Here is a 23,167-nt window from a genome sequence, read left to right on the forward strand (position 1 = left end):
GCCAGTTGTTTTGCAGACAAATTTGGATTTGATTGTTTCCTTATGATTAGATTCAGGATAAATATTTTTTAGGAGGAATGTTATATAGGTGATATTTTTTCCTTCTGAGTTAATCTTATCAGGAGACACAAGAAGTACATTTGTTCCATTACTGATTATGTTAAGGTAAACAATTTATTGAGATGTTGTCCACCATAATTTTCCATTAAAAAGGTAATTAATAAAGAATATGTAGGATGATACTTTGAGACTGTTTAAATTTCCTGTTTACGAACAATCTTATCCAATGGTTTTGAGATCCATTGACAATTTTTGCCTAAATTAATTATTACCATGGTAGTTAAAAAACAGTGATTTTCTAATATTTCTCATGGTGGTTTTTTGAAGTAAATAAGAGCTTTTCCTTGTCCGTCATCCCCTGTTCTTGTTATTTTTTTTTTAAGCATCGGTATGGTCTAGTGGGTTCTTTAGTGGTTTCACAGCAGATTAATTTAGCAAATTATTACCAATCTTTGTTATTTTTAGCAAAAATATTCTTCCATAGCTTCATTTGCAATAATACTCATTACTTAATAAAAACTGACTTTAAGATTTAAGACTGGAATATTAGTTTACTAAATCACTTATAGTTCACAGCACCTAATTTATTGCTCAACTGTATACTGTCTGGAATAGTTCGCTGAACAGTTTTGTGCTTATTAGTGTGTATGTGTGTTTTATTTCTCTACCCCTGTGTTGATGTGTCTCTGGGGTAGTAAGCACATTTCCGTAAATCTTTTTCATTTTGTGCAATACTTGCACAGTGCTGGGTACATACACGGAAGGGAAATTCTTCATTAATTCAATTAACTACCTTAGTTTGCCTCCATAAAGTAACACCCAAATAAAAATTTTAAAATTGATTATATTTTTAGGAATTCCTAATAGTTTAACTGTAGCGGTTTTTTTGGCCTGTTCTCCGGTCTTTGTTTTATGTGTCTAGTCTGGAACAAAAACTTATTCAAAGCTAATTTTTAAATTATAGAAGTAGTAGACCCTTAATTTAAAATCTTAAACAGTATAGATGGGTACAAAATGAAAAGGAAAAGTCTTCGTACTTCTAAAATCCTTTGATATTTAAATACTAGCTTGATTTGGAAAGACAACCCTCAGGGGAATCCTTTTTGTAAAGTCTTCATTTTGTATTGCCTATTTGTTACACTCAGGTTCATTTATTTTTGAATTATCATCTGGTCAGGTTTCTTAAAATAGGGGTATATCTAATTTTTAAAAATAATTTAACATGAAGTGCACAGGGGGGATTCAAATCTCTTGTATTATTTCAGTTAGCGAGGCGTGGGATGAAGATTGTCCTTATCAGCAGATCACAGGATAGACTGAACCAGGTTTCCAGTGAAATAAGTAAGTTCTCATGTCAAACCTCCCATAATTACAAAAGGAATATGCCTAATCAAAGTTAAATGTTTTTATACAGATATTTAGCACTGACGTGTTTATTTATAGTTCAGAAAATTTTTTCATGCTGTAATGGGATGTTTTAAGGATGGATCATCCATTTTTAAAAATTATTTTAGGCCTGTTATAATTTGCTTAAAATCTCTTTTACTGACTCATTTAGTTTCTGTTGTCAGGAATCAAATTCTATGATTATTTTATCATGTTCTACTGAAACATCTGAATTCCTTTTCTCTTGCTTCATTTCAATATTCTTGAATGTGTTAACTTGATTTTAGTGTCTCTAAATGTATAACACATATGATTGAGGAAATATACAAAAGGCAGTGTGTACACGTGATAGGGAAATTATTTTGAACTTTTTTAGTCGACTATGCTTGAGACTTGAGTTATTATATGGCAAAGACTCTGTTAACTGACTTCTACTTAACCAACCAGATGGATAAACCAGTGTTGTTCATTTCCTTGGTAAAATATACTGACTGATGTCCTCAGTATGCTGACAATTTTTGGCCAGGAAGCTTTTTGGTATGATGCTTGTATACTTTTACACACACATGTCAAATCGTTTACTTACTAAGACTCAATTGTGTTTGTTCCCGAGCGTACTTATGGTGGGTACATTTGTTATTAAATATTCTGTAAAATAATGAAATATTAGTATAAAAAGGGGAGTTGTTTCTATAAAAACTAAGTTGAATGCTCTGAAAAAAAGTGAGTAAAGTGAGTTTTTTCAGAAATTGGTTGTCAAATTAGTGGTGAACAAGACATATAAAATATTGGAAAAACATACAAATTAAGATGGAATTTGCTTTCTGATGGTTTCATGTGTTGAAGTTTTTGCTGCATTTGAAAAGGAACTGAAAAAATTTTTTTAAAAAAACTGAAACTATGATCATAAATGATACACTGTGGGTGTGGTACATCTGAGAAAGATTATGGAATTCTAGTCTGCAGATCTAATCTCAAAGACACGGCCTTGGCCCTACCAGAAGATTGGTGAATAAATTACATTTATACATGGTTTAAGTGAAAATAAAAAGGTTACAATGTATATTTATCTCTGTGATTCCTTGCTTTACCTAATATCTGTGAGTAACCAAGTAACAAATTTTCCCTATTTTTTCAGAGAGAGGATTTCTTCTGTATTTTATTATTAACATTACCACCTACTAACATTTATATAACACTTTATTATTTATTCATTTCCTCACATGTATTATCTCCTTTGATCCTTCCAACATACTTGTAAGGTATATATTTTTGTTATTATTTCTCTCCAGACCATAGCTGGTCTTAGTGGACAGATTACACGCAGGTGTACTTCATCTTTAGGTAAAAACAGATCTTTATTGGCGATTCCCAATATTGAAGTATGTTAAATCTTAAAAAAAAATTTTTTTAAACCTTGCTGAGGGCACAGATCTTTACAAAGCTGAGTGTGTGGTATATAGATATACAACAGACCTTTGGCATTTGGGGATTTTAACATTCAGGGTTTTAACTATGTAAACACAACCCCGGAAGGGCCAACACATACATTATTTTGCAGTTTTGCTGAGGTGCGAATTTGAATTAAGCCATGCTGTTAATAATCCTGAGTTTGTTGGGACAAGGTAGGTGAGCTGCCTAGGTCTTAGAGCTATTTCATTCATAGATACTTGTAGTCATTTATATAATTACTCTTAAATTGATAAGAATGTTGTGTTTGTGTGTATGTATGTAGAATTTGGCTCTTAATGAAAGCAACTATTAGTTGATAGAAGTTCATAAGCAGAAAATAGATGCTTTTGATTAAATGGAATGTTCAATTTTGAAATGCTATGATATTAATGAATCCACCATCTACTTGATATAGAAACAAGAAACGCTGCCTCATGATACTCTTTCAGCAAGTGCTGCAGCCTGTACAAAAATTGTTCAATGAGTCAGAAGATATACTTTAATGATATTTGGGAATTTGGTTAACTTGTGATATGAGGTGACACGTGATTGTTGGAAGAAATGTGATTCAGAAGAAAGACAGGATCCTGTTCAAACATTTTCATGAAAGAACAGATGGTAAAGGCACTGTATTGACCTTTATTAAAAGGAATGTTGTTTTTTTCCTTGTTGAAAATTCTGAAAAATGTTTCTTTGGGCATAATATAAATTTAATAGGAGAGGTGCTATCAGCAGACCATGTCATCAATTCTAAGCTGAAGAAATATAGAGAAGAGATTTATAAGTTAGGACAAATTTTTAACTGAGATGTAAATCATCTCTTTGGAGGGATAATGTTTCCATGAACATACGTATTGCAGGAGAAGGAAGGACCAGGACTTAATGTTGATGAAAACAGACTTACTCTGTGTTTCTTTGGTTATGCCTTTCACACATTTTTATTGAATGCCTTTGTACCAGATACTGTGCTGGGCAGTCACGATACAGTGGTGAAGAATTTAGATGTAGTCCTGTTCTCATGGAACTTATATTCTAGTGGAGGAGACAGCAAAAACAAATGGGTCAAAAACCGAAACCAAACCACACCAAAACAAAAAATCAGACAAATGAAAAATAATTGAGGTTTTACTTAGTGCCACAAAGGAAACAAAGGACTACAGAGAGAACAATAGAGAGGTTCTTATTTTATGGCAACATGGGGAGTTTTGTGATTGGCATGGAGATAAAGGGGCCAGAATAATAACCTCTTGCCCATATAATGGCACTCCAGTAACAAGGCTGGAGCCTCAGTGAAGAAGGTATCCTCTGGGCCCTCTTGAGAGTGTAATGATAGAGGGATTGTGTGTGTGCAGGTTGCACATGATAAATCCACTCCAACATTCCTATATCCTTAAGCCTTTGGATCCCTGCCTCTTTGTTATGCCAGGGAAGTTGTGGCCTCCCAGTCTCAGTAAATGTAGGCCATCACAGAGTCCAAGTTTCAGTCAGCAAACCAAGGTTAACTGTATGAGCCCCTTCCAGCTGTATTAGCTAACCATTAACACTTAAATCTCTGGTAAGTGAATCATATAAAAAAGTGTGGCCTAGTCTTATATTCTGTTTTCCTGGGTCTAACACTCATAGAATTCATGAATTGCTCAGGGCTCAGGGAGGCCATCCAGGAAGGGAGAGGCAGCTCAGCAGATCCAGTTTGTGGTGATTGTTGCTGCCTCTGTCACTGCCCTGGCCGCCATCTCCTTCTCTTCTTCCTCCTCCTGGGCTGAGCTAATCCCGTCCTGGCTGCCACTGCCTCACTCACCCTTATGCACCACAGGTGGCACAGGTGCCAAGTTGTCCCACAGAGTTGGGAGCGGGTGCACAGCCTCAGGACTGCAGCTGAATGCACAGCTAGAAGGTTGGCTTTCACAAGTACAGTCTACAAAAGGCCTGCTAGAGCTGTTATTGCAGCCTATGCTGGATATACGTACCGTGGGTCTTGTGCTGCTCATGCTTACAAAGAAGTGGATCCATCTATTATCTGGAGAGTTTTCATCCTTGGACCTTCTCAGTCATGTGCTCCTCTCTCCATGTGCACTTCCCAGTGTGGATATATGTATAGGACACCTCTGTATGACCTTGGTATTGACTAAAACATTTACAGAGAACTGTGAAAGACAGGAATGTTTGAACACATGTCTCTGCAGACAGGTGAAGATAAACAAAGTATTGAAATGCATTTGTCTCATATAGCTAAAGCCATGGAAAGCCATAAGGATTCCTGTACTGGTTGGAGCTCTGAGTGAGGAGTTTGGAAAACTCTCTAGTAAACATCTAGCAGTTCCTAGTAATCTCTTGTGGTTTCTTCTGATTTCGCCATTGAGGTCAAAGGTTTTGTTAGTTACTATGATGAATCCCAGGGGGAGATTTATAGATTCATTGAGCATCTAGATAAAATGGGAATGGGTATTATAGATCAATCAGACCTTGCATCTGTTAGTAATTACTAAAAGAAATACCATGATATTATTTGTGGAAGACGTCTGACTGGGTTGTTATTAAATGATATCACAGAGCTCCAGAAGGATGGAATAAATATGAGATTTTCTTTTTTGAATTATGCCCAATCAAGCCAGTATAGAAACTGGCATGACAGACAGTTCAGTGACTTACCCAGCTGAAGCACTTAGGGTCCACCAAAGCTCTGAATCCTCAGGGATGCCACCTGCACATACTTGTACTCTGTCCGTGGTCCAGGCCTAGCCTTTACCTCTTGGTTTTGGTTTGGGGGGAATTCTGAAACCTCAAACTAATAAAACTTTCTTCTACTCTTTTCTAGTTGGTATAGTCCTTCCTTAATTTCAACTCATTAAAAAATGCTTTATGGGTTACAACAGTGGAAGGAAGCCTGGCATGAAAATATTTTGATCAAAAAAGATGACAGTGTAAAGGTCCAGTTGTGGCAGACAGTTTTTTGAAATGAACTTGTAAAGCATTTAGCATATTCTAAATTTGCACTCTTTACAGACTTGTGCACATATATTCTGCTTTCACAATAGTTTGACAAATACTACACAAACAAAAAAAGGGTGGAAGCTTTTAAATAAAGAAATTGCATTGATAAATGAAATATATTAGAGTATAATAAATCTCCAGTAACAGTCAATTACTACCCGTGTTGTACAACAGATACCATCTATTTTAGTTGCTAATAAAGGACTACACAACTAAAAAAAAGAATCCATTCTCACACATATTTCCCAGTTTCTACCAACATAAATTAGAAAATTTTGCAATTATTTTTGTGTATAAATTATTAGTTTATGGATCAGACTTTGTGCTTCTTCTCCAAAGAATGTTGCAGTCTAACCCTGTTGTGGGTGACAGTGAGGGATGGTTGAGTTGGGTCTTGTGCAAGAGAACTGACCTTCCTGTTATGGTGAGGTTATTATAGGATCTTCAAGTCAGGGAACACTAGTCTCCTCCGACCCAGGAAGGAGACCAGGCTATTTCTATTTCCACTGGCAAGGGAGGCTCAGAGTAGCATGGGGGTTGAAGATTCTCAGTTTCAGCTAAGTCTACCCAAATATCCCCATCCTGAGTCTCAAGGTCTCACTATTTCTCGTTCAGTGCTTTCACTTTCACACATGAGACATGGTGAGTCTGTGGGATTTAACTTAAATTGTAATTCTGCAACTGACACATTTAAATCTGATATTAACAAGGTGGCTATAAGATATAAAGTTTTTATTAAGGCTACCATAGAAATTCTCTGGTTCTCTTATGGTAAATGTGAGATGAAAGTTTAATGACCCAAGCATGTCATTTTCTTTCTGTTAGTGTTCCAGTGCATGCAGAAGAAGCCATACCCCATACCACAGTCTTTGTATTTATCATTTCTGTCAATCCCAAATGCGGCAGCAACTTGGTCCCCCAAGGCACTGCTTCTACTTCGTTACCATCAGCAACCAGGGTTAATTTGACTATTTGTGATACTACTTACTGCGTCATGGATCACTAGCATCCCACTTCCCATTGGGAAGGAGCTTAGCGCTATGTTTAAGCCTAAAAACACAATCAAACCAATACAGAAACCCTTTAAGGCCTATTTCTTCTTGGGATCCCACTCCTGATACTAATTTCTGTATCAGTCATTCCAGTCAGGAAAGAGAAGTCACACAAGTCAGACTAAGCTAACTCATCTGTCTCTTCTAGTCCAGCACTTCAATTCCCTCCAGTGGGTTAAACTCATCCCTCCTACTTCCCTGCCTGACTGAAAGAAGAAAAGGGGAAAGGAGGAGATTTACCAACTGAAGGGACCTCTTCTTGGTTCATTTCAAATTCTCCCTCTACTGTCATTACATAACTTGGGCATTTTATGCCTTTAGATGCAGTTCCTTGTGAATGTGGAGGGCAGCCTGCTCATTAATGTCGAAGTTCTTCAGAAAAAATTTTAAAGGATATTTATAGTTTAGTAGGGAACGAAATGTTTTACCAACAGTGGATAAATGTTTTGTCAGGATTCACTGCTTTGATGAAATTACAGTTATTTATATGGATACCTGTCATCCATTGAATTAAGACAAGCTGAAAGTCATCACACATCTAATAAGCTTATTTTATTACCGTTGTTAGCCAGGATTATTAATGTATTAAGTATGTTTGCTGATTTTGATTTGTCATAGAAAAAACTCCTAGATAATTTCTAAATGCGGAGCTGAGTTTTGTTTGCAATAAAGCATAATATAAAAGCAGCTGCACCTTCTCTTCTCCCTACCTTACTCCCCCCAAAAATGGAGACTAGCTTTCAGAACAACCTGTTGGCTCACAGAATAGAGACATGGTGATATTTACAATTCATATTATTATGTGGCAGTTGGTAATTCTGACTAGATGCAATATAATCAATTTTGATTTAAAAAACCCACACTTCTGTCTTTTATCAAAAAAAAAAATCAAACCATGATGCTTCACTTTTGTAACTTATCTCAGGTTATAAAGCTTTTGAATGATCCTGTAATTCCATGACTTCATCTCTTGAAATGCAAAGGTTTTAGAACTGTCAATCTCACTGGTCTGTAGTTAACAAAGGAATAGGGTTAGGGTAACGTAAAAAATGTACTTTTTCACTTTTTCAGTCCTTACTTGTCATCAAATCTGTGCAGTTAAGATGTGGATTTGACCAAATAAGTTTGTCCCACAGTTTTCTGATGTATTAGCAGTATCATTAATATGATGCCTTGTTCTGTTTAGCCTGTTTCATTTTTATAAGGGCAACAGAGGCATTACTGAACACATAGACCTTTTTGTTTTATGCTTAATAACACTAGAACCACATGATGTTAGCTAAAGTTAATCTTATCTAGCCCCTAGAGTCACGTTCTTTTAAATCACTTCTATAATGCTAGAAATATCTTTATTGGCCTCAAAGTTCATATGTTCAAGGCCAGAAAACAATTTGCTTCTGCTGGGTTTGCCTATGGTACGCCTAACTATAGAAGTATACTCTTAGTCTAAGATCTCCAAATTTGTCAGTGTTCCTGGCCTTCAAGAAAGTGACATTCTGTACTACCTATAAGACTCTACAGCCATACAGCAGGTCCCGGGATAGTTTCCTGGAAGGTCTTTGAAGCATTGTTTCCACAGCTGGGAGTGTGTTGCTTTGCCCCACATGGATTTGTCACCCCACTTCCCTTGGAAGGATTACTCGAAGCCATCTCTTCTGAGCAGTGAGAGGCCCCGAAGTGGTTAATCTCCTGCTGGAACCCTCAAGCGAGAGGGATCCCTTCCTTGGGAAATTAACACCAAACTGGGGTTCTCTTCCTGCATTTATTTTACGGACCAGGAAGTTACAGGAAGAGACATAGGAGGGGTTATAGTTTAACAGTATAGGCTGGTAACTTTCAGTGAAACAAGCCAGATGACATTTCCAGTAGACAATTAAGTGATCTTATCAACACAAGCTTGATCTTAGCAAACATTCCTTCTTATAGCAATATCTCAGTATCTTTACATAACAATCAGTAACTAGTCTGTCTCTGAGCCAGCAACCTTGCTGTGCCACAAATCTTCATCTTACACCAGAGACTTATAGGCTGAGGAAAATTTCCAGTCCTCCGCAAGGTTAATATTTGAAACTGCAAGACTTTGGAAAACCAGGCCCTGTGAAGTGCATATGCTTTTCAGTATATTCCACAGGAGTGCAGTCTTTATTCCTTACTAGTGGGCTTGTCATGCCTAATTAAATGAGATTTACTGTTAAATTAAACATTTCTGGTATGGTCATGGTTGCAAATTTGTTTTATCTAATTATATCCTGATAAGGAGAAGGGTAGATTCTTATTAAACCAATGCAAATAATCACATTGCCACGTAAAGTAAAAGAACTCAATGAAGACATGTTTATAATATTTGGCTATTCTGATTAGTTTTTCAGACAAGAGCAATCAATACATGCTGTATTTTCTATACAATTACCATCTTTTTTTTAAAAAAATTTTATTTTGTCGATATACATTTTGGATGATTATTGCTCCCCATCACCAAAACCTCCTTCCCTTCTCCCTCCCCCCTCCCCCCCAACAATGTCATTTCTGTTTGCTTGTCGTATCAACTTCAAGTAATTGTGGTTGTTATATCTTCTCCCCCCCCCAGTTTTGTGTGTGTGTGTGTGTGTGTGTGTGTGTGAATTTATATATTAATTTTTAGCTCCCACCAATAAGTGAGAACATGTGGTATTTCTCTGTCTGTGCCTGACTCGTTTCACTTAATATAATTCTCTCAAGGTCCATCCATGTTGTTGCAAATGGCAGTATTTCATTCGTTTTTATAGCTGAGTAGTATTCCATTGTGTAGATGTACCACATTTTCCGTATCCACTCATCTGATGATGGGCATTTGGGCTGGTTCCAACTCTTGGCTATTGTAAAGAGTGCTGCGATGAACATTGGGGAACAGGTATACCTTCGACTTGATGATTTCCATTCCTCTGGGTATATTCCCAACAGTGGGATAGCAAAAAATGGGCAAAAGAGCTAAGTAGGCATTTCTCTAAGGAAGATATACAAATGGCCAACAGACATATGAAAAAATGCTCAACATCACTCAGCATCTGGGAAATGCAAATCAAAACCACACTGAGATACCATCTAACCCCAGTTAGGATGGCTAAAATCCAAAAGACTCTGAACGATAAATGCTGGCGAGGTTGCGGAGAAAAAGGAACTCTCATACATTGTTGGTGGGACTGCAAAATGGTGCAGCCTCTATGGAAAATGGTATGGAGGTTCCTCAAACAATTGCAGATAGACCATCTTTTTTTTTTTGACCGGTAAGGGGATTGCAGCCCTCGGCATGCTGTGGTCTGTACCATGCTCAGCCAGTGAGCGCACCGGCCATCCCTATATAGGATCCAAACCTGCAGCCTCAGCACTACCAGTGCTGCACTCTCCTGAGTGAGCCATGGGGCTGGCCCTACAATTACCATCTTTAAATTTATCTAACGATTCACTAGTTTATGTTCCAGTTACTATTGCTGCATAACAAACTACCCCAAACTTACTGAAGTAAAGCAGCAACATTTTGTTTATTTTTTTATGTTGGCAGGCCAGTATAGGGATCCAAACCCTTGACCTTGTTCTTACCAACACCATGCTCTAACCAAGTGAACTAACTGACCAGCCCCAAGCAACAACCATTTTAGGCTCTCACAAATTCTCCTGGTTGGGAATTTCACCAGGATTCAGGTGACAAAATGGACAATCGTTTTGCTCCTCATGGCATTACTGAGTGTACTCTGCTGGTTGATTATCTGGTCTGGAAGATCCAGGATGGCTTCTCTCACAGGCCTAGTGCTATGGCAGGGGGTGGCTAGAAGGCTGAACTCAACTGGGACTACTGACTAGAGTGTCTATGTGTAGCCTCTCTAGCATGGCCATCATATTGGTCTTCTTACATGGTGTAACTATCTTCCCCAAGAGAGAATGTTTCAAGAGAACCAGGCAGAAGCTGATGTCTTTTTATGACCTAGTCTCAGAATTCATATTATGTTACTGCTGCTATATTTTATTGGTCAAAGCAGTCGTGAGCCTGCCCAGGTTTAAGGGGAGGGGATTAGACTTCAGCACTTGATGAGTGACTGGCATGATAACTTTGGCAAAGAACATGTGAGATGGGGGATATTGCTGGCAAATACAATCTGGAATTGGAAAATACAATCTGCCATAAACTGTATGAAGGTTTCCCAGAGAATATTTTTCCTGAATTCTGAGGGACCAGTAGGCATAACAGACCATTCAAAGAGTGTTCATTTCAATTTGCCTAAGTATAGCCAGCCACAGTGAGGGTTAGTGAAAAATTAAGAAGAAAGAAAAGATGTTTTCTTAAAATAACTATTAGATTTCCTTATCAGTTCCATTCAGTCTTGCAATATTAATTCTTGTTCCATTGGTCAGCAGCATGCATTTACAAAATATCTAATTTTAGAATATAGAGTCTATTAATACTCAGTTTAATGGTCTGCTCTTGATGGCAATGTTGGATTACACTGGGGAGGAAACCTGACCCATGAATTGATTCACTGCAGCATCAGTAACAGTCAAGCATAGTGATACAGCCTTTACTGAGGCTAGTTCTTTTGATGATTCTTCCTAAAGACTCAGTTGTTTATGGCTGCGGCCTTTAGACAAACTTGGAGGAAAAGTAGGAATTGCCTGATGATAAGACTGATGGTTAATTTATTATAGTAATTAGCACTGTCAGAATGGAAACCCCTATTGGGGTAGAAGATAGAACTAATTAATGTGGTTTAGTCAGTTATTTTCCTTATTGAAAATATTTTTAATATGAACCTTATTATGGACACTGATAAATCTCCAGGGACTTCTATAAAGTGTGTTTTAAAATTGCCACCTATTAAGAAGAGTATTTGATACTTAGAAACATAACCTTAGAAATCATTTTGATCAGTTGTTGTGCCAATCTTTGCCTAGGATCATTAATATGTTTGCATCCTGTAAAGTATTATAAGTATTGAACCATATTCATTATTATTTATACCTTGCCTGTACATAATTGACCAGGATGTTGAACTTCTTATTAATTTAATAGTTTATGTGTAAAATGTATCAACCAAGTATTTTATTATTCTTAATTTGAGATCCAAATTTATGAAGGCAGGATCATAAAGAGTTGTCAGGAAACTAGTCGTTCTACCAGAATATAAGCATAGGTGTTCAAGACAAGAAATGATTACTATCTTGGTTTAGAGTGACAGTGATTAGAATAAAGCATAGCTTCAAGCAAGAGTAATTATTAGGAAATTTAGCTTTTTAAGAAATGAGAAACTTTTGTTAAAAAATCATTCAACAGCATGACAAAAGTCAACTTAAAAGCTCACAAAGTTAACAGGCTGTTAGGAAGTGAGTGTTCTGGGGAGATAAGGAACCTTTGCTGGCCAGGCTAGATACTGAAGGGACAGAATAGCTTTCTCATTAATAGAAGACTGTGTTCTCAAAGATAATTTTCTTCTCAACAACTGGTTCCAAACTGTTTAATTCATAAGCTTTCTTTGTTAATTTCAGTGTATTTTATATACCTATTTATACATATACTTAGATGACAAATCAGCACTTTAGCTTAAACTATACTATCTTTATGTTCTGTTGTTATAAGATAATGCACTTACCACACTGAGTTTGCTATCCTAACTGGAGTTATCTTTATGAATTTTAATCTTTAGAAATTGCCCAGGTAAAGTATTCCTCATTATTTAACTATGATATTCATATAGTATTTTAAGGTCAATTAGGAATAATAAAAATTGTACATACGTTGACATTACAGAGCAACACAATTATTATTGATGCCAAGTTTGTCAAAGAGATGGCATTTGAAAGTTTTCCACAGAGGGCAGGAAGAGTTATTAAGTTCAAATGATTTGAGGCATTGTCCAAAGTTCAGAAGAGTCAAGCCTTTTATAAAGACATCAATTCTCATAATTTTAAATAGTTTGTGGAAGAAATGATAATATATCTAACTGGTAAAACCTATGTAAAAAATTTAAAAATTCAAAGACTGAAATACCACACTGGCAATGTATTTCATGCTGTGATAAGATCAGAAAGAAGACATATAGCTATTTTTAAAAATAAAATTATTAAACAGTTGTAATTTAGCCAAGGATTTACCTTAATTAGGTGTGTTATGTGAAACTTGGATTCTTGTATAACTATGCATTTGTTTACCAATTATTAAAAATGTTTCAAAAGTTTGTATTAGTACATTTTAAAATAACTATTGTTAGCCAAATGTCTGTTTACATTTTTAAACCATCACTGCTTGAGCTGGCCATTTCTGTGAGGAATGATTTTTGAGACTGTTGCACATTTAAAGTATCAGAAGTTTTGCCCTTGTTTGATTTTTGAGTTTTCTCTTCTGAGATTTAAGTAAACACAGTTCCTATAAGCTGTCCAGAACAGAGGCTTTTTTAAATTTAAAAGGAAGAGTTGGTTGACAGTGTTGTTCAAGTCTACTATATCCTCATTGATTTTCTGTCTACTTGCTCTATTAATTATTGTGAGAGAGGAATCAAAATTTCTCAACTATAATTATGGATTTGTCTTTTTTTATTTTTCTATTTCTCTGTTACTAGGTATATTAATATTTGAAGTTATGTCCTCTTAATGAATTTACCCCTTTGTCATTATGAAATGACTCTTTTCATTCTTGGTAATATTCTTCGCTCTGAAATCTACTTTGTCTTAAATTGACTTTGTCCAGCTTTCTTTTTATTAGTGTTAGCATTTTACCTATAATCTATATGTGCTTTTTTATTTTAAATGGGTTCGTTGTGGACAGCATAGAGTTGGTCTTGCTTTTCATTTAATTTGATGATTTCTGCCCCTTAAGCGGGGTGGCCAGAACATTTACATTCAATGTCATTGTTGATATGATTGGGCCAAAATCTACCAATTTGCTCTTTTCTGTTTGTCCCGTCTGTTCTTTGTTCCTTTTTTCATTTTTTTCTTCCTACTTTTGGATGAATTGTATGCTTTTATAATTCCATTTTATTGCCTTCTTTGGTTTATTGGCTGTACATTTCTTTTCCTTCTTTTAAAAGTCTTTTATATTTATATACATGTTACCATTTCTGATGTTCTTTATTCCTTTGCATGGTTCATTTCAATCAAGAATCTTTTTTTTCCTGTCTGATGGATTTTCTTTAACACTTTCTGCTGGTGATGAATTATTTTTGTACATTTGAAAAAAAACTTTATTTTTGAAAAGTATTTTCTCTGGGTATAAAATTCTAGGTTGACAGTTTTTTGTTTTTGGTTTCCAGTACTTTAACTGTTTTGCTTCCTGGCCTTCTGGCTTGCATTGTTTTTGATGAGAAGTCTGCTGTCATTCTTACATTTTTATCACCCTGCATGATGTGTCTTTTTTCCTCTCCTTTGGTTACTTTTTAAGATTTTTCTCTTTATCACTGGTTTTTCTCTTTAACAAAATATTTTTTGACTATTTTGCCTCTTAGTATAGTTTTCTTCATGTTTCCTCTAGTTTGAGTTTGCTAAGCTTAAATTCTTGTGTTTATAATGTTCATCATATTTGGGAAAATGTTGGCTGTTAGTTCTTAAAATGTTTTTTTCATTTCCTACCCCTTTTCTGGTACTTTAGTTACACACATATTAAGCTAATTGAAGTTGTCCCAACTCACGGGTGCTGTGTTTATTTTTTATTTTGGTTTCTTTTCTCTCTCTGTTTCATTTTTGGATAGTGTCTGTTGCTGTGCCTTCACATTCACTAACCTTTTATTTTATTTTTTTGCAGTGTCTAATCTGCTGTTAATCCTTTTAGTATATTTTTTATGCAGACATTGTAATTTCTCGCTATATGTAAAAATTTAGGCCATTTTTATATCTTTCTTACCTTTGCTTAAAATGTTCAGCCTCTACTTTCTTGAACATATAGATCTATAACTTTTAATGTTATTAATGTTTTTTCTACTAATTCCTCAACTTGGGGGTGGGGGTGGTAGGTGCTGGGCTCTATTTGAGTTCCTCCTCACTTCCTCATAGCCTAGAAAATCTCTCCTGGCTATAAGCTAGGGCAAGCATTGGGCTCACCTCAATTATTCCTTTTCTCTTAGGGATCGCTGTCCTACATTGTCTGTTGTTCACTGAAAACCATTGTTCCATATGTTTTATCCAGTTTTTTAGTTTAAGGCAAGAGAGTAAACCTAGTTATGTTATCATGGCCAGAAACAGAAGTCACTCTCTCCCCACTTTTTAACCACCGTAGATTTCCCGGTAAGTATAATTATTATCTTTGCACACATCTATAAGTGTTTGGTTTATATCAGTCTTTAAAGAGAGAAAAGGACCCAATTCTTTAGCATTTGTTTGCATCAGGGCTGCCTGGCATGGTTTAGGGGGATGTGGGCACTTAGCAAGTATTGTTTTGATGAAGAGTTATTGTGAAACTTCATCATATTCTTAATCACACACAGAAAGATACTCATGAAATTTAGCTTATGTTCTAATTTTGGCACACTTGGTTTTGTAAGCTAGTGTGGACCCTGTTTTAAAGCTGTCCCACTAAACAGTTTCACCAAGTGTAGCTTATTTCAACTTCATTACTGTTTGTTTCCAATCGTTTTCTCTGATAGAGAACATCTGTAACATGGGTGGATATTTTGTTAGAAATGTAGCACACCTACCAATTAGTTGGCCCAGCCAAATTAGCATGTGTTGGTCTGCATCTCCAATTAAGGCAGCTGCTTGAATGTTGCTGTTCGGCAGCTGGCATTAGGCATGTAGGAGTGTACTGCACCATGGCCAGACACTAGCTGTACCTCTTAATTAAAATATTTGCCTGTGTTTGTATGGTTTCTTTAAAACAGTAAGTGGTCTTTCCAATTGGATTATTGATGGTTCAGTGACTTTTGTGTAAAAAACAAAAACTTTTTTGGGTTGGGAAATGTGGGACCAAGGTGTTATGAAATGAGTGCTGTTTAAGTAGATGATTGCTGTTTCTCCTCCCACTTTCAAATTGTTGGCGCTTGTGCTAAGAGTATAATTTGGGGAACAGCCTTCAGCTGTAAAAGAATTTGTAGAAAGGCATATTCTTGAAATATTTATAAAGTTCAGTAGTTTTATGTAGGGATTGCTTCCTTTTTCATCACAGAGAGAAAGTACTTGAAACTTTTATTGAAAAGGTTCACTTTAACTTGATTTTTTCCCCATCAAGTGAATTTATATATTTTCATGTCAATTATCCATTGTTTTATTATGATCATTTTACTGTTACTTATTAAATGCATATTTTTCACTACATGTAAATCTTTAAAATAACTACAAATTGATTATTAAGGTAACTTAAGTAACCTAGTGCTGTATCTAATACCAGAATCAAAGAGAAGATTAATTCATTGAAAATGAGGGATTTTCAAAATTTTGAATTATTTTTATTATTTTATTTCTTTGCCATTTAAAAAAAAACAGAATTAATATTTAATGACAACAGACCATAATAGCAGAAAAAAATTGATATGGAGTTAACTTTTATTGTGCTTTTATTCTGTTATTGCTATAGAAATATACAAAATGTAAGATAGAATGACTCTAATACCTGATAAAAGCCATAAATGAAAATATATTCACTTTTGTGGAACACTTAATCATGGTTAGGCATGTGTAGTTTGGAAAACATACTTCTCACATGATTTTAAAGGGCATCCCTGTTTAGGAACTACTGGTGGATTAAAACCTTCATTTTATAAATTGGAAACTCAATCTAAGAGACCAAGTCATACCTAGTTAATGGCAGAGGGAGACAGAATTCAGATCTTTGTCTTCTTGTACTGTGTTCTGCATTACTCTGTGCTCTTAAATATACCTGTATGTTAAATATTGTAGCTGGATAACTGAATGGTACTTTGAAAGGTGCATCGCAAAAACGTAATGTCAGAATTACGTAACATCGTAGACTAAAAAAACAAACTAAACTAAATTTGCCGCATGACTGTGTTTGAGTGCAGTTGCCTGTTAGTTATTATCATTGGATCATTTAAAGGACATTTGGTTAAAATGGATGTTTTTTTCATTTTTATTTTTTAAGACACAGCCATGCCCGACTGTGTGTTTAAGGATGACTTTGAATTGGTAAAACTAATAACAACAACAAAAAAAACCCTAGAACTAAATAAAACAGTTTCTATATATTAAAACAAGCTTTGATTAAAAACAAATAGTCACACAGTAATAGCTGAGATATTTCCTGATTAAGTAATGAAATAATGAAATAAATGTCCATAGTTGGTACTCATAACAATTATGAGGACACTGAGACCTGGCAAGTTTACTCCACATCAGCCAGCGGGTAGCAAAGCTGAGCTTCAATTGCAGCCTGTCTGAATGTAGGTGTAGTTCTCCTTCCACTCCTAGGTGACATTTCTAACCATTCACTCCCCTCATCCCCCAGTTATCTGATCTAGAATCCTAAGACCTCTTGAATGTGTGTCCTGTTGTTTTCTAATTTTGAATCACTTAAAATCAGTGGGTTTTGACTCCTGTTTCTGAATTGGAAGATGCTGCTGTCACTACCCATTTCTAAAAAGCCTTTATTCATCCTTTGTGTGCCTTTAGTAGTGGTTTGTGTGGTTGGATGTTGGACCAGCAAGGTAGGGAGAACCCTCGTGGGTGGGACTGTAGCTCTCCTACTGCTTTAGTGTTGTCCATTTTGCTCTGATCAGTTTTGTATATTGAACTGTGCATTCCTTTGATAAAAGGGCTATTGTGAAGAAGTTTGAAAACCATTGCCTTAGAGTGCTGCTTACATCTCTGTCAATCCTTATTGCTTCCTTCCAACACAGGACCCGTTTTACTTGACATGTGTCTCTATATGCCTAGCTTTTTATCTTCCTCAGAGGAAGAAATGTCCTCCTCCCTGGAATCTTTTGCAAGTAACTTGATCCCTAGGTTCTTTAGGGACATGTTTCCGTAGCAGTCTTATCCTTGTGATATGTCTCAAACTAGTACGCCATAGACATGTTTTGTTCAGCCTGCTTTTTGTTTTAAAATAAGGACATTTCACTTAATCACATAAATCTTAATTTATATTTTATTTTGAAAATTCAAAATGTCTGGGCCTATCATTCCTGCAGGGCAACAATCAGCTGGAGTTGTTAACCAGTTGTCCTTTAGATGGGGTCTGCCCTGCCAAGTTTGCCACAGCCCCTCCCTGCATGTACACTTTTGGTAGCCCTCTTCTCTCACTTAAGTAATGGGCTTGGCTCTTGAGGACATTTGAATTTGCAACCTCTTAATAGACCTTTATGGTCTCTTTGCCTTGCAGCATGTCTATAGGGAAATTCTATTTCATTTGCAAGGTATTATAGAACATTTGCAAGACACGTGGAACATTTTATAACTTGGATTTGCCTTATTTTAAGTGAAATATACTTCTCCAGTGTAGCATGTTTATGCTTTATATTCTCCATTAATTTTGCTTTTGTCTCATAATAGAAACATACCTAAAAATGTTAATACTAAAAACAGTATAAAGTTAGAACATAGAAAAACTACAAAAATAAACAGGTTAGTGAGTGATCACAGAGTGCGAGAATCACATGCTCCCTCCCAAATACTATTCTTTCTTTTCTCCCCAGAGGTAACGACTGTCTAAATTTCTAATATTATCATTTAATTTTGACTTCTTTGAACTTTATATAAATTGAAGGATACAGTATATTTTCTTTTGAGTTTTGGCTTCAATTTAGCATTATGTTTGTGAAATTCATATTTTTTTATGTAGCTATAATTCATTTTAATTACTTTATGAATATATCACAATTTAGTTATCTATTCTATTGTTGATGGACATTTGAGTTGTTCCAGTTTTTAGTTATTATCAGTAATGCTGCTATGAACAATCTTGTACATGTCTTTTGGGGCACTTATTCATTTCTGTTGGCTATATTCCTAGCAGTGGACTCATGTTCTTGAGACATACTGATAGTGTCTTTGTCATGCATAAGTCATTGCTGTTTCTTTCAGGGTCTTTGGTGAAGAGATATCAAATACAGACTCGAAATTGGCACCTAGAACTTAATTCCTTCTGTGTATTGTCACCTTAAAAACAAAACAAGAGGACTGGCCGGTTCTCTCAGTTCATCAGAGAATGGTGCTAATAACACCTCGGTCCTGAGTTCAATCCCTGTATTGGCAACTGCCAAAGACAAAAAAACAAAACAAAACAAGACAACTAAAAAAAAATCTACTGCAAATCTAACTATTTTCATGTCTTAACTCTTGGTACTTCTTGTGAATTTTAAGTGTAAATGTATATACATTTATATACATTTTGAAAGCTGAGTATCTAATCTTTTTACTTAAATGCTTTTAAAATTTTTCAACTTACACAGCTCTTTTACAAACTGACATAAGTTGGTTCACCTGGAAGCTTTTCTTTATTTGGTTATTTGGCGTGATTCCAGTGGTGAGTTAATAGTGAGGAGACTTAAAGTATAAAGATCACGTTAATGATGATGGAGACTAAATATGCTGCAAATTAGTGCATTAACTGTAAAATAAGCCATCATAAAATCCCCCTACCCCCCACCCCTGTTTTCTCTTAAAAGTTCGTTCTTGACAATGTCATAGAACAGATATGTGGGTTCGTATACGTTGATATGTACTATCTTAGGCAAATCATGAATTAAAATATTTTTGTTATTTTTTTGGCATTGTCTTTTTTCCATCACCTATTCACACACAGTGCTGAAATACTGTTAATTGAATTTTCTCTTGGCACAATTACAAGCTGACTTCTGCAAGAATGGCTTAATGTTACTTAAATCATTCTTTTACATAGCAACATTACCTCTGGGACTTTTTTACAATGTAGCTGCTTATGGCAGATGAAGGAAATCGAATACTATTGCACAGACTTTTAGGAGTATAAATATATTTAAAAAGCAAGTACTAGCTTGTGATCCTGTATGAATGGAGAATAAATCCATGGGGGAAGTTACTTTTTTTTTTTAACAGAACAGAGCATCATGGGAATGTGAGCTATTTTTAATCTTTTTTGTGAATGAGTTTTCTTTAAGTTAACAGATTCTTACGAATTATTTTGAGAGAAAAGAAAAAGCTTTCAATCCATTTTGAAGATGTTCAGAAATTTCTTGAAGAATATTTTATGTAGATTTTAAAAATATTTTTTGTATTTACTTTTAAAATAGACTTTATTTTTTAGAGCTCTGTGAGTTCACAGCAAAATTGAACAGAAGATACAGAGATTTCCCACATACCCTGCACCCCCACATGCACAGTCTCCCCCACTATCAAAATCCCACATCAGAGTGGTACGTGTGTTATAGTTGATGAACTTATATTGACACATCATCACCTAAAGTCCATAGTGCAATGTAAGTTTTTCATGGTCTTGGAAAAAGTAAATTTAAATCTCAATTTTTTGTACTATAAACTGCCCACAAAATGTTTCTTAGTTCTCTGCATTTGGATTCCTTAGCTTATCTTCCTTTAACTTTTCAAAAATGACGTAATGTATTTTTTTATTTTTATTTTTTTGCTATTTGCCCTTTTATTTTTGTAAGTTTACATAAAATGTGCTCAAAAAATATATTTTACTATATATGCCTGTCTTTTCTGTATCTCTGTTGTACACTGGGCATAGACGGAAAGGGATCCTGTTTGATCCTAGGTTCGAAATGTGTATGCTTAGGGAAACCAGGGAGGTGATAGAAATAAATCAAGTGGGCTGGAATGAGGCAAGAGTGAGTGGTGAGGCCTGGAGAACCAAAGAGTGCATGCCCCACATAAAGTGTCAGTTCTAGCCAGCTGTTACTGTGTGGCCGTGCAAGCCCAGGAGTGCCACATTGTCCGATTATTTAAAAAGAACTTTTGAAGGAAACCAAGATGTTTTGTGTAAAACTTTGCAATTTTACATCAGCTTATCCCTAATTGGGGCCAAACAATACTGAGGGCCCAAGAACCCAAGGGCTACTGTTTTCATTCATTTATTTTTATTGCCATTATTTCTATAATGATTAAATGTGATGGGGACTATTCTAAGAGTTTTATAGAAATCAACTCACTGACTCTTTGAAAACCCCTTTGAAATTGGTACTTGTATTACTTGCTTTCTGAAATTAATCAACTTATTAGTTCAAACTGTATAGAACTATAAAAAATGAAAGTTGATTCCCTCTGTTTCTGCACCCAATCCCATAAACACACATCCCCTTTGATCTGACCATTCTACTTCTAGGAGTTCATCCTAGAGGAAAACTCAGGTAACTGCATAAAGATTTATGTACAGGATATTCAACACAATATTGATTATAATAGTGGAAAACGGGAAACTAAATGTCAATGACTCCTTCCATTCCCCTCTTTGAGCACAGACAGGGCATGGGCCCAACCCTCATTGCAGATAGTAAGAGTTCCTAGATTGTTCTGTGTCACCAGGCCATCTTATATACAGGGCTGTGGTCAGTGAGTCCTTCCAGAACCTTGATATGGATAATTAGAACTGTAGCCATCTGTCTGGACCATAATTATGGTTATATAATAGGTGACTGGGCTCCACAAATACTCTTGAATACTTTGGCTAATATGGCTCTTTAATACATTACTCAAATTCTTTTCTTTATGACTTCATGCCCTTTTCTGTAGCCTATAGTACATTTCCCACACATATTTGTTCCTAGACCTTTCCCCAAGGTGGTCTTAACTAGACTACATGTGGCCCTGGCTTGGATTATGGTTTATTTTACGGGTGTGTGTGTGTGTGTGTGTGTGTGGTTTTCTCTTTTATTATAATGTCTTTGGCATGGGGAGGAGTCCTGGAAGCTGGGACATATGTGCAGACAGCCTTAATTGCACCCATAACTCGTTCTGCTCAGCTGTGCCTTTGGCATTGGTGGTAACTAATATGAAGGTACTTAGAAATGTTTGTGGACAAGTAGAATTAAAAGATAATACAGATCTTCCCATGAACTTTTTTGAAGTGCCCTCATATAAACGTTCTGCAGTTTTCCAGTGCTTATTTTGTGGGTTTTTTTTTTTTTTTTCCTTAAGGTCTTGGTGACCTATAAAAGTTGCTCTGAATTCATCAACTTCATGTATTTTGTTTCTTCTAACTTGCCATGATACGATCCCCTTCTTCAATGCAGTGATTTCTTCCTTTGATCTGTGTCCACTCACACTATGTGTTTGATGACTGATTAAGTAAATGGTGGCCCAGCTATTCTATGTAATATTATGCAGGGATACTATGCAACCATTGAAAGTGTTTATCAGTATGTACTGACATGGAAGATCATCTTTAGGGGAAAAAAGCAAGTTTCAGACTAGCATATTTAGATTAAGTTTGATCTTTATTTTGTTTAAGAAAAAAAGAGAGAGAGAGAATACTCCACATACGCAAAAATACCAACTTCTGAGCTAATTCTGTGTGTGGATAATATAGATATACATCAAAAAAGGACAGCAAGATTACAGCCCTGACCTTTCACAGTGGTTGTATCTGGGGAGTAGGAAAACCAAAAAGGCATACTCTATGAGGGCCATGTACCTTCTTGTGAATCCAAATGATATAAACCTTATCCCTACAAAAAATCTATATATATACAGAATATTGTGCTGACAATTTTAGGGAGTTCAGGAACTTCTTTTTTTAAAGGCCTATACTGTCCAAATCATTCTTCTGAATTTTAAGGAGTCCATTTTATTATATGTTGTATGTGATTAACTAACATGGTTTAAGGCCAAATTTATGATACAATAGTCACATTTTTTTATATGCTGGACATAAATTTTATAGTATATTGGGTCCTGAAGATAATCAGTATTTGGGAGCATAATTTTACTATTTTAAATTATGATAGAGGCTAATGGTATTAAATGTTTGTGTTTATATTATGGTTATTGGGCTTAGCTATGATTGATTTTAGTAACAAATTACAATTATGAAATTGTTTCTGTGGACAAATGGGATCTACTTTTCAATATCTCTTTGGTACACTTTCTGGAAGTGCTCTGAGCAAAATGTGAAGTTGCTTGCATATCATTAGCATGAAACTCAATAAATAACCAAGAGCTTGTTTTGCCCCTACAAAGCTCAAATATTTATTTGGACTTTTATCCACCAACTGAAGGTCACTCGTAAAGCTATCCCTTCTTAAACCAGGCTTAAATTACAGTATTTTATCAGCCTTTATTGTTGCAATATATATCAAAGATATTTGTGTGTTTAGTATCTAAGATGA

At 35.5% G+C, this 23,167-nt stretch overlaps 1 protein-coding gene and 1 pseudogene across 1 annotated transcript in view; both read left to right on the forward strand.

Moving 5' to 3' along the window:
• The window catches only part of HSD17B12 (hydroxysteroid 17-beta dehydrogenase 12), a 168,375-nt gene that overhangs the window by 61,747 nt on the left and 83,461 nt on the right, over positions 1–23,167 (forward strand). Inside the window, exon 3 of the mRNA XM_063093393.1 lies at positions 1,326–1,401. Coding sequence (XP_062949463.1) covers positions 1,326–1,401 — 76 coding nt within the window. The remainder of the gene's footprint in view (positions 1–1,325; positions 1,402–23,167) is intronic.
• LOC134375036 (protein MEMO1-like) lies at positions 3,038–5,637 on the forward strand (annotated as a pseudogene).

This window comes from Cynocephalus volans, chromosome 4 (genome assembly GCF_027409185.1).
Source record: "Cynocephalus volans isolate mCynVol1 chromosome 4, mCynVol1.pri, whole genome shotgun sequence".
NCBI classification, from domain to species: Eukaryota; Metazoa; Chordata; class Mammalia; order Dermoptera; family Cynocephalidae; genus Cynocephalus; species Cynocephalus volans.